Source organism: Triticum aestivum, chromosome 2D (genome assembly GCF_018294505.1).
Source record: "Triticum aestivum cultivar Chinese Spring chromosome 2D, IWGSC CS RefSeq v2.1, whole genome shotgun sequence".
Lineage (NCBI taxonomy): Eukaryota > Viridiplantae > Streptophyta > Magnoliopsida > Poales > Poaceae > Triticum > Triticum aestivum.
Window position 1 is genome coordinate 247,432,778 of NC_057799.1, and position 12,570 is coordinate 247,445,347.

Genomic DNA, 12,570 nt, shown 5'->3' on the forward strand with positions numbered 1-12,570 from the left:
ATCCGTATCAGATGACGGGAATCTTCCTTGTTTAGGTTGAGCTCGGGAGCGTCCACGTCAACACTTGCTGATCGGGTGGCATGGGTCACAACAGCTTCTCTCATTGCCACCAGGGTAGGCACTATCTCAGCAGTCCTGGCAGATACTGACTCGTCGCTGCGAGATGTACGGATGCCTGCGGTTGTAGTTTGCGCAGCTGTGACCAGCGGAGATGGGCGGTCACGTGCATCAGAACTAGCGGCAATACTGGACGGTGCAGCAACAGATTTGTCAACTAACGGTTCATGAATATCTGCATTATCGAATGTCGATAGCTTGGAGTGAATGCGTTCAAGTGGGTCTTTAGTAGTGCGATTGGTCGAGCGTGCAGTAGTCTTCTTTACCCTACAGAATATGTCGAACGAGAAGAGAACCATTTAAGAAAGTACATGAAGAGAACAAAAGGTAAGGGGCACAGTACTAGGAGAAAGCCTACTAGTAGCGCTTCAAATACATATAGCAGTAGCGCTGGGTCAGCGCTACTGCTAATGCACTACAGCTAAATTGTGGCAGTAGCGTTGCTCTGACCAATGCTACTGGTAAGTATGGTTAACAGTAGCGCTGCCTTGACCAGCGCTATTGCTAACTATCTGTAGCGCTGCAACAAAGCAAGCGTTGCTGCTAATCCAACGCTTTTTCTGTTTACAGCGCTACTGCTAAAGCATTACTTGTAGCGTTGCCCCAGACCAGCGCTACTGCTAATTAGTAGCAGCGCGTGCTATTTTCCAGCGCTACTACTGATGTCCTACCTATAAGCATTTCCCTAGTAGTGGCAGGAACAAGTAATTGCCATGTTAGTCATCATAAAATGCCATGTGTGATATGCCAGAGTTGCCATTTGAAAACAAAGTAGGGATTAACACACATGCTGTACAAGTGGTTGCCATGAGTGAAAGCTACCAGTTGCCATGGGGGGAGACAAGAGTTGCCATGTGGTGTAGTTAGCAGTTGCCATGCCGAAGAAACAAGAGTTGCCATGTGTCAAATTTAGCATTTGTCATGTGGGACAGATAACAGTTGCCATGTGGTAAGTTTAGCAGTTGCCATGAGGGGCAGACAAGAGTTGCCACGTTGGGTATAGTAAAAGTTGCATATGATTGAGGAATGCATCAAACAAATTTAGCGTTAGGACTATGAATAACTTGTCATACTCAACATGTTGCAATTGCCATGAAAATTTCAAAGAGATTGCATTTCCGTATCGCGACACAATGAAAATAGCTCAGTCACAAAAAAAGGTGAGAACCCACCTCTTGCTTGTTTTCCTCAAGTTTTCCAGCACAACAGGAACCCCGGTGTTGGACGCCGATGTGCGAGGAGACGACCGAGCGGAAGTGGTGGCAGCAGCAGTGGGTGCCCCCTTGTTCAGCCGGGCAGAAGCGCGGGATGGCGTGGGTGCTTGTTTCTGCTTAACTGATCGGCCACCAGCTGTCGCCTCACTGCACACAACAAAATGGGAAAAAGAGCAAAAAAACAAGTGTGAGACACAAAAATCATGGCGTGTGTAGCACGAAAAAGCTGGGTGTTAAAAAAAGAAGAACAAATGTCACAATAAACAAACATCGAACCTCCTCCTAGCAGCAACGGGATTAGTCCTACACCTCTTGCCAACAGGGCCCGGGGCAGCATCCTCTTGAGCCCTACCCCTCTTTGAGAGAGGAACCCCCATGTCTCTCGCAACAATTGGGGCAATGCGTCCCTCTGGTGGAGGAACATTCGGTGCAGCCTTATCGTTGTTACCTCCTACACGAACTTCCCGAGGTTCATCATGGTCAGTGTCATGTCGCACATTCTCCATGTCATCGTCACCATCCTTATCGAGACCAGCATCCACGCCACCGAAACCATCCCCGACTAGCTCCTCTTGCGTGTCAGGGAGCTCCTGAGAGTTGTTGTAGTCGTACCGGCCATGGCAGCCAGTTGGACGATGTGTGCGTTCTCTGACAAAAGATGTGAACTGCCTCGCAACCACGTCACTGTCATAACCATTCAATGTTGTCCAACCCTCGACCAACTTCCCGAGCAAGATGGTCATGCCAGAAGCAAACTGCCCTACTAGGTGCTCAACAGGTGCCCTGGCCTGATCAGAAAACAAAAAATTAACAAATTTCAAACACATTAGAACGCGTGCATAAGAAAGAGGGCAAAAAACCCGTAAAAGAAGTCAAATGCAAGAAAAGATCATTTAGAAAACAAAAAAAAGCTTGATTACCTCGGCGAGACAAGATGGAGCTGAATGCGCATCCATCCACTTGTCAAAATTTTGTGGCCCACCAAACACACTATAGTCAATGGCATGCTTGGCCATCCTGAAACATGGCAAAACAATAGAGGTCAAAAAAGAAGAAACAATGACTATGGTCATGGATTGCAAGGAAAAAAGAATTCGAGGGGGAACAACAGAGTTGCCATATGGAGTCAACCATAGTTGCCATATGGAGTCAACCATAGTTGCCATGTGCAGACAACCATGGTTGCCAAAGTTCTTTATAGTTTGTTAGCCATAATGAGTGCGTTGAGGTGGGCAAATGGAATGCCAAAACAAAGTTAGTGCATAGATTGGAATATGGATGCCATGTAAAAGTGTTGTGCATTTTCCACGCGGAACCGAGCGTATTTGCCATGTTGTATACGCTATATATTCCCCTCTTTAAAAAGAAAAAAAAACTATGAACAACCAATATGGATCAGTTTTGGTTTTACATATTCTTTCCAATAGTGGACTTCAAAAATGTTGTGCAAGAAAGAAGATAAAACTAACCTGCAGTTTGCCATATTTTGTATCAGATATCCTGTCTACGGCAAGCACAACCTTGACAACATCATAACTCCAGGCAGAGACAACAAACTTATGTGGAGGCGCACCTCCTATCTCAGTGAAATCGACGGTAGACAAATCAAGACGGTTGACGTACATGAGCTGGTTTACACAAAAAAGGGAGTAACTAAATCAGAATATGTCAGTGATCAGTATTGTGCAAATAAAAAACAGATCAAAATGCGGGGAAAGGAAAAAAACAATAACTACGGTTTAAACGTCATTGGAAATATAGTCTCCCTTAAGACAAAAGTTCAAAAATAGGAGAACGATTTGCCATGGACGTAGACGTATGTTTGCCATATATCACTAATTAAAATGAACGAAAAATAGAGGAAGTGAACACTATGTGTGTTGTAGAATATGTAGTTGCCATGTAAAAATCAACTATAGTTGCCATGTAAAAATCAACTATAGTTGCCATGTATCAACAACTTCACTTTGACATGTAAAACACAAAAAATAAAAGTTGTCGTACACGATCAACTATGGTTGCCATAAAAAAGCAAAGCAATTAAAAGCTATGTCAAGCTAGAGTTGACAGAGTATGGCCAAACATAGATGCCATGTGGAAAAACAATTTGGTTGGCACTTATGAACAACTGTAAAAAAAATTGTCAACTATGTTTAAGTACACCTCCAAATTTATTCAATTCCTAAAAAGGCACCCAAAAAAAGGATTACATTTCAAATTTGAAAAAATACCATACACAAACAAAAAAGTGTCATCCTTTGTAATGTGATTGAGGAACGAATGAACCATGGTAAGAGCATTTGCAAAATAGTAAAAAAAATACCATTAGGTGCAGGCGGCAACCCTTCTGGTACATCTTATTTGAGAATGCATCATGGAGGAAGTCAGCAATGAATTTACACCAATTCATGTTTTTAACATCTTTCAGTTTCGCCTGCACAAGATTTGAAAACAAAGACAACATGTCGACAGTCAATAAAACGTCAACTGGCAGTGACTAGCTTCTACATGACATCAAAAATAGAAGATTGTAGGAAAACGAATAGATAGAGAGCATTCACGAGGATAGGGAAGCACTTGTTGTTTGGGCGCAGTGACGTGGTAGGCGGAAAGACAGACAAGATCAAGTACATCAGCAGCTTCTTAAATACCTCGCCATGGGTTGTCATGCCCTCCAGCAAAGTTGCCAGCACAGTCGTATTAGGCATGGATACCATTCCAGGAAACAAACGCGGGAACAAGACTTCCTCAATCTCATTGTTCACCTCATACGGAACTTTGATTTCTCCACGGGGGACACCCAAAGTGCAGAATACAGATTCCTCGTCCAAAGGGAGTCTTCCACGTCCCGGAATGACGAATTCCCTAGAAGGAGGGTCGTATATCTCACTGAGCCAATCACACACAGGGTTCACTAGATTCGGGCATCGAATATCCATCAATGCCTGCATCCCCATCTCACCGGCAGCTCCCTTCTGGTCATCAGTAGAACCCTTGGTCAATATAGTCAAGTGTTCTTATGAAGCCCTATTGCGCTGACGTTTCTTCTTCTGCAGAACACGAAATGGTCATTGTTGCCATGTTCAATATACTAAAAATTACTACTGACGGATGAATGTAAACTCTATATCACAATAAAACAGGGGGAAAATGACCTCATCACCGTCTTTCATACGACCGGGCGCACGATTCTGTGGCGGTACCTCCATGAAGTCGTCACCATCGTCTTGCTGGTCACCACGGGCCATGATGCTATGGTAAGAACAAAAACACATGAGTACAAATGAAAACACAGTTGACAGATGCAAAAAAAAGATGCACGAAGTAACGAGGCAGTGGATATCATCGACAACATATGAAAACTGCCATGTTTACCCTAGAATAATGCATATGGTAAGAAATAAGAGGGAGTTGCCACCTGCAATCTGAAAAATGCATGCCATATGCTCCTAAGCAAAACTAAGCAGTTGACAAAAAAAAGTACTCCCTCCATTCCCTTATACAAGGCCACTATGAAAAATACAATTTGCATCTATATAAGGCCACTAACAATAATCGAGGCAAAAATTAATGATGTTTCCTCGTGCTACCAACTTGTTTAATATTTGCATGCATGTAGTCATAATGACACTGTGCTACTTCCTTCCCGTTCCTTCTTTGCATGCATGTAGGCGTATTAATGATCCGGGTTAATGAAAAGAATAATTGACTTGCAAAGCAGTCATTAAATTTTACTTTGGTACCTGTAATTTGAGTTTGTGGCCTTGTATAAGGGAATGGAGGGAGTACTAAAAGAAATAGGCATGGCAAAATAATGCCATGCCGTGTAGATGTAGTTGCCACCTCCTTGAGAGCAATTTAGCAAAATTGAGACCCGGATGAGTACATAAACAAGCTAACTGATAAATTTGGGTTCAACAAGAAGTAGCCCCATGTACTAAAAAGATTCAGGTTGCCATATGTGCGCAAAAACATGTCAAATAAAGTCTCAGTGTGTGAAAGCAGGTAGTTGCCGTCTGCTAAACATGCACAGTAGGCAAAAAATGACCACTGAAACAAGTGCAAAAACATGGCAACTGACAGATTTGCTTGAAAAAAAGGCAGTTGCCATCTAGCAGATTCAAGTTTCCATGTTAGCAGTAAATAATGTGGCAACTAAGTCAGTACCGTGGAACACCCAACTGCAATTATCCAACATAGAACATGGCAACTGACAGATTGGATTCACAAAAGGCAGTTGCCATCTACTAGATTCAAGTTGCCATGTTAGCATAAAACAATGTGGCAACTAAGTCAGTACATGGAACACCCCAACTGCCATTATCCTACATAGAACATGGCAACTGCCAGATTTGATTCAAAAAATTAGTTGCATCTAGTATGAAAGTTCTAGATAAACCAGTGGATTCAACTTGCCATGTTTGCACAGAACATAATAGCAATTAAACCAGTTGATCCAACTTACAGTAGCATGCAAATCGAAATGCATCTAACTAGATCTAGGGTTCATACCCAACTATCAGGCCGGGAGTTCAATTGCAACATCACCCCTAAAAACAGTGAGAATCGTGGCTTACGAGACCATCAAAACTAACAAAAAAAAGTAGAAATCATTGCATCATAAGGACATCTAATCCCTGAAAAACAGAGCGATAGGTGCGGAATGTGCGAGCCTCGTCGGCTTGACTACCACCGCGACGGCAATGGAACTACGTAATGCCGGCCTAATGGCACACATGTGACTCCCCCGCCGATGGGAACACACGAGCGCCGCGAAAAATCCGCCTGAATCTCGAAAGGATCCGAGCAGGATGTGAACCAAGAGGAGGGGAGGCAGATTGGACCAGTAGAAAGTTTCGAAGCCTTACCTCCGTGCGGTGGCTGCTCCGGCGACGGCGCTAACACCAGCGACGACCACGAAGACCCGCGACTCTTCCGCCGCCGCTGCCGCCGCCCTCTCTCGACTGCTCCTCCTAGAACTTGCGTCGCTCTCGAATGGGAATGCTGGTGTGGTTGAAATGGGAAGTAAGAAGGGCAGGGTGGGGGAACTGCAACACCGGGAGGGGAAAAAGCAGGCGTGGGAGATGATGAATAGGAGACGTGCGCGGCGTGCGGGCGCGACGGTAGTTCCATCGCACGTCCGACTCGCAACCGCAACCTCTCTATGCGAGAAACCGGCGTCCGGGCGAACTGTCAAAAGCCCACACACCAGCCCCGTCCTACGTGGCACGCAAAATCCGCCTCAATGCATCAAGATTTGTGCAAACTCGACTGGACGGTGATACACGCGTGTGGGCGAGTTGTAAAACGCTGACATGTGTGGGCGTTATCATCTGGGTTTTTTAAGGATTTTTTGTCCGTTGGCATTATGCGTTCGTTAGATGGCGCTGAAGGCGCGGAGTAGGAGCTCCCATGCGGTTTTGTATGGAAAATCCTACTCGTCGCTCGTTGCGGCAAGCTGTCGCCGCTTCGCACAGGGGGGTGTGAGCGAGCGGCCGAGTGGGCCGGCCCGTTTTAGCGTTTCAGCACACACTGGTTTTTGGAACCTTCTATGATGTTTCCAGCCGGTTTTTTCTCGTTTTGGGAACCTTCTAGAAGGTTCCTGAAGCGGCTTTTTCTTTTTCAGTTTCTTTTTTGTTTTCATTTTTTCTATTTCTCTTCTTTTTCGTTTTTCTTTTCTTTTTTCTGTTTCTTTTTTCTTTTTCAAGTTTTACAATTTTTTTCCAAATTTCAAAAAATGTTCTTATTTTTCAGATTTTGTTCACAAATTCAAAACATATTCCCGTTTTTCAAAAAAAATCACAAATTCAAAAAATGTTCCCGGTTTCAAAAAAATTGTTTAGATTTTTCAAAAAAGTTCAAAAAACGTTCATGGTTTTAATAATTTGTTCGGAATTTCAAAACGTTCCTTTTCCATTTGAAAAAGTGTCCGGGATTCAAAAAATGTTCCCATTCTCAAAAACTGTTCACAAATTTCAGAAAAATGTTCATGTTTTAAAACAATTTTCATAATTTTAAAAAATGTTCGTATATTCAAAAACTTCAATTTTTGTTTTATTTTTTGAAAAATGTTCGGATTTCAAAAATTGTTCACGTTTTTAATTTTTTGTTCGTGTTATGTTTTTTCCTTTTTCCTAAGAAAGTGTCTGGTGTTTCTAAATTTGTCCATGTTTTGAAAAAATGTTCGCAATTGTCAAAAAGTGTTCGCCATTTTTAAATAATGTTCAGGACTTTTAAAATTGTTCACAGATGCTTTATGTTTTTTGAAGTATGTTCAACAATTATAAATTTTGTCAAGTTGAAAATAAATATTTTCCTTTGCAAAAATAGGAATCTCAAAATTGTTCATAATTTCCAAGTAGTGAAAAAAATGAATAAATGTTTCAAATCTGCTTTCATTGTCTTTTTTTAGATCATCCGACTCCATTGTCTATTCTTAAACGTGTGTTCTAAGAATTTGTTAACTGCCGTCGTGAGCTCTAGTGGCTAGCTGGATGCAGGTAAAAGTGCCTTGTCGCGTGTTCGAGTCCCACAGGCACCTCTTTTTCTTTGGGTTTTTGCGTCGTGTTGTATTGCGTTCAACTTCGGTTGTACTGGGCCGGCCCAGTCGTCCATCCCTCTGTGCGGCGCGCCCTCCATTTGCTGCAGTATGCGGCGTATAGGAGGTCCCGTTTTGGAGAGCTCCTATGCGCCGCTCATTGCGGCGAATTGTCGAGCGGACGCACAGGCGCGTCTCTAGCTGGGCCGGCCCATTAGCATAACGCAGTGAAACATCCCTAAAAAACTCAGCTCGAGGGAGGGATCGAACCAGGGACCTCTATCCTTGTATGCACTAGCCTAGTCAACGCGATAGACATGCATTCTTGGTTTGCCATGGCGCGCGAAGCTAAATATAATGTAGATCCGAACATTTTCTTAAATTCCTAACGCAAAAATTAATTTGAAAAAGTGTTTTTTAAAAAGCGAACACTTTCCAAATTTTAGTAGAAAAACTAAAAAGCTTGAACAAAGTTTTGATAAAATGAACATATTTTAAAATCCCGAACATTTTTTGAATTTAGAGAACAAAATTTGAACATGAACATTTTTTAAAGCACGGATTTTTTTAATCTTGAGAACAAATTTTGAAACGGAGAACAAATTTGGAAGCACATATTTTTTTTAAAGCATGAACATTTGTTGTGAATCTTGAGAACAATTTTTGAAACTTAGAACAAATTTGGAAGCGCAAACAATTTCTTAAAGCACGAACATTTTTTGAATATTGAGAACAAATTTTGAAAAGGATAACAAATTTGAAAAATCCCGAACAAATTTGGAAGCGCGAACATTTTTTGAAAACGTGAACAAAATAATTGAAGTCTAGTACATTATATTAATTTTGAAAGTGTTGAACTTTTTTGTGTAACGAGAACAATTTTTGAATTTTGAGAACATTTTTTAAAAAACTGAACATTTTATGAAAAGGCAAACAAAATTTGAATATTTTGAAAAAAAGAGAAAATAAAAATAAAAATAAATAAGAAACCAAAGAAAGAAAACAAACAGAAAAAACGAAAAAAGAAGAAAAGAAAAAAGAAACAGAAAGGAATTTGCAAATCTGAAGAACAAAAAGGAAATAGAAAGAGAAGAAAAAGGAATTGAAAAATGAAATAAAGAAACAGAAAAACAAAGAAAGAAGAAAAGAAAAGAGAAAGAAAAAAAAACAAAAAAAAAACGGTTCAAGAACCTTCTGGAAGGTTCCCAAAACCGGTCAGGAACCTTCGAGAAAGTACCCAATACCGGATACTGTAGCGCGTGTACTATCTCGTAGTTGGGCCGGCCCATCATGATCGCTAGGTCGCTCGTCTCTGTGCGTTAGCTCGACATTCTGCCGCAATGAGCGTCCGTTAGGATATTCTCGTTTTGTATCTCCCCGGTCGTGCATTTTTTCATGGGCTGGTTGCAGTTAAGATACCTTCTAGGGCTTTCTCAGCCCAACAGAAGCGTTGTCCCCGGCCCGTCTCCAAAGAGCTATATAACTTACACGTTCTCCCAGCCGTCAAGAACACCTGCCCTACTCGCGAAAACCCTACCGCCGCCGCTCTCCATTCTCCAAGGTCCCAAGGTGGCGGCGCTGTGTCCTCACCGTACTTCTTCTTTTCTTTCTTGCATCTAACCTCGCTAATCGCTGCTATCATTTCGCTTTGTTGCTCCAGGCTCCAGATCTCCCTCCTTCGCAGCTGCCTCGGTGGCCTTTGGAGCGCACGAGATGGCGTAAGTTCTCCCGCAGAAAGAAACCTTGGCACTGCTCGTTTCTGTAGTCTTGATTGCAGTGGTGTGCTGCAGATATTAAATCCGATACGTGTTGTTATCTTGTTTGTAACTTGCGGGTGCTTTTGGGCTACTTATGAAATCTCAGTGTTGGTTTGTGCTCTTAACATCCAGGGGCGCAATTGTTTATTTTGTCGTTGGTTGGTCTTCTCCAATTAACACTGATACACATGTGTTATTTGTTGGGCGTTTCGGTATTGTCTTTAGAATGATTTTAATCTGCAAGTAGTTGTGAAGCAGATTGTTTAGTACTAGTTGCCTTCATGATTATTACATATTACAGTATAAGATACTAGCTGAAATTTCAAAAATAATAATAGCTGTTTTACTCTGCTTGCAAATTACAGCTGCTTTCAATAGTGTGTCCCTCCTTGTGATTTTACACTTTTGAACGATCTCTATTGTGATCTACCTACGGTGCAAGATAGTTGTGGTACTTAATTGTTTAATCTCGTATCCCCCGCAAAAAGAAAAAAAATCTCCTATGGCATGTAGATTAATGTAACATGCTGGTACCTGCTTGCCCAAACTAAAGAGTAGCTATGAACATATAGAAAACTAACAGCTTGAATTGCGGTAAACACAGATTTTTAAACTGCTGGTTAGAGTGTGTAACCTCTGTTCTTTATCCTCGTATCATGCTATTCATGTCATGAGTTATTACTCTTTGCAGGGAAGAAGCCCCGACACCAGTTGTTGCCCCAGTAGAGGCACCTACCCCGGTTCTTGGTGAGCCGATGGACTTGATGACTGCTCTACAGCTTGTCATGAAGAAGTCAAGTGCTCATGATGGCCTTGTGAAGGGGCTCCGTGAGGCTGCCAAGTCCATTGAGAAGCATGCTGCTCAGCTTTGTGTGCTGGCTGAGGATTGTGACCAGCCTGATTACGTGAAGCTCGTTAAGGCACTATGCGCTGAGCACAATGTTCACCTGGTTACTGTGCCAAGTGCTAAAACTCTTGGAGAGTGGGCAGGGGTGAGTTTTCTAATGCCAATTTGTAATGTTCCATCTTATTATACTTAATTGCAGCATGTATTCCACATTCATCTTTTGGACATAGCAATGCTTCACTATTGCTGGAGAATGCACTTGCTCTTGATATTAAAATTCTTTTGTTTCCCTATGCTTCTCTTGTAAGTTGTTTTAGCTTTTCGTTGTTTCTTCACGTATGTCGTGGAAGTATTGATGTTTTGATATTAACATGCTTTCCTCTGCAGCTTTGCAAGATTGACTCTGAGGGCAAGGCAAGGAAGGTTGTGGGCTGCTCTTGCGTTGTTGTCAAGGTGACAAATCTACTATAAACTGATACGACCAAAGGACAGGTTTCTTTTCAAGTAGACAGAACTTGTCGTTTGACTGATTTCTTTGATTTACCAGGACTATGGTGAAGAATCCGAGGGCCTTAACATCGTGCAGGAGTACGTCAAGTCTCACTAGATGAGAATGTTTCATGATGCAAACATTTGGGTTGGGCATTTTTGTCCTCGGTTTCATTTATGCTTTATTCTTGGGCTTCCTATTGTTCCAACTTTCAAGTGTGAGCCTAGCAGATATCGTCGATTTGGACCTCTGAACCTTTGTTTATCAGGCAGCTGCTGCCTTCAGCGTAAATCATCAAGAGCTAATAATATATTTCTCTTTGCAATATCACAATTTTGATGTTTTGCTCTGTCGCTGTTGCATGTTCCATTTGACATCATTGTGTTTGTGCCTATTACTTATATTTGGTTATGGCGGTGATGTATAAATTAGCAAAAGAAATAGCGCTCCAAATTGTTTGAGCTGATCCCACGAATTCACAGTGTCCATTTAAGATGCTTGCTCATTTAGATGCCTGCGAAGTTCTGAGTTTGAAGGAGCTCTGTAGGAGAAATAAAAATTGGGCTCCAAATTGTTTGAAATTCTGACAAAATTTTGTTTGTTAACCTTTATTGAATTCTTTTTAGCTGCTATTTTCTTGATTTAAACGAGAAGGAGCATATGTGCTATGAATTTGTACGCGAGAATCCTCATGTGCTGTAAATTTGTACAAACTATGAAGTGCCTCTGGACGCTAAAGACATTTCTAGGCTTCCCATAGAAGTTCCTTCTCAAAACCTAAACGCCTATACCTTCTCCTTTCCTATTTCTTTTCTATTTCTTTAATGTATCAAGTTTCTAATTACTACTTCAAATGCACACATTTCAACAAAATTTAGGTTTTTAGTGTTTTCAAGTCCAAACGAAGTAAAACTAATAATAAAATGTTGTAAAAACACAAAAGCAAGAACTATGGATTGCCACAAGTGGCAAACAAGAACAATGTGAGGTCTGGCTCCACGTCATTGATGATACATGTTCTCATGATCCGCTCCAATAACTTGGGGTCCCAATACTTCATAGCGCCATGTTCACAATTGCAAAACGAGCTTGAAGGATCCCCAAAACCTCTCTCAATCTATTTTCTCACTGATTCTCAACCCTTTGGGAAGTGGCTAAGTGAGATCTTTTATTGCCTTTCGGCCAGTGCAGAAATCTGCCCCATCGAGGACAGATGACATCTGCAATACAGAGTTGGGCCGACGACAAACTTTCCGGATAGGGTAGATTCTTCAGGACACTATGGTGTCCGAAATTCCGACGTACGAATAATATATACAATCAATGAATTCTCTTATGCAATTGGTTTCGAGAATGACGGTTGGATAATGATAATGTCCTCTGTTCTTCGTCAGGAAAATTCTTCCATGTTCATTATATATAATCAATGGATTCGAACATCCTAAATCAACCTCTTTCTTCACCCAAAAGCCTAGCGCTGTTTTATTCAAGTAGCAAATAGCCTGTGCGTCACGACTAAAGATCTTAATAGGTCCACATCCTTTATTTTAATAACATGGCATTTGCAAAAGAACCCGTGCGTTACTATGGGAGAAAATAATACCTAA

The 12,570-nt window shown here is 41.6% G+C and overlaps 1 protein-coding gene across 1 annotated transcript; it reads left to right on the forward strand.

Annotated features, from left to right (window-relative positions):
- Window positions 1-9,308: 9,308 nt before the first annotated feature.
- LOC123052684 (40S ribosomal protein S12) lies at window positions 9,309-11,296 on the forward strand. Its single transcript, XM_044475985.1, has 5 exons — window positions 9,309-9,438; window positions 9,530-9,587; window positions 10,318-10,618; window positions 10,861-10,926; window positions 11,021-11,296. Exons 2-5 carry the CDS (start codon window positions 9,583-9,585, stop codon window positions 11,078-11,080), a joined length of 432 nt encoding a protein of 143 aa, XP_044331920.1. The 5' UTR covers window positions 9,309-9,438; window positions 9,530-9,582; the 3' UTR covers window positions 11,081-11,296.
- The last annotated feature ends 1,274 nt before the right edge of the window (window positions 11,297-12,570 follow it).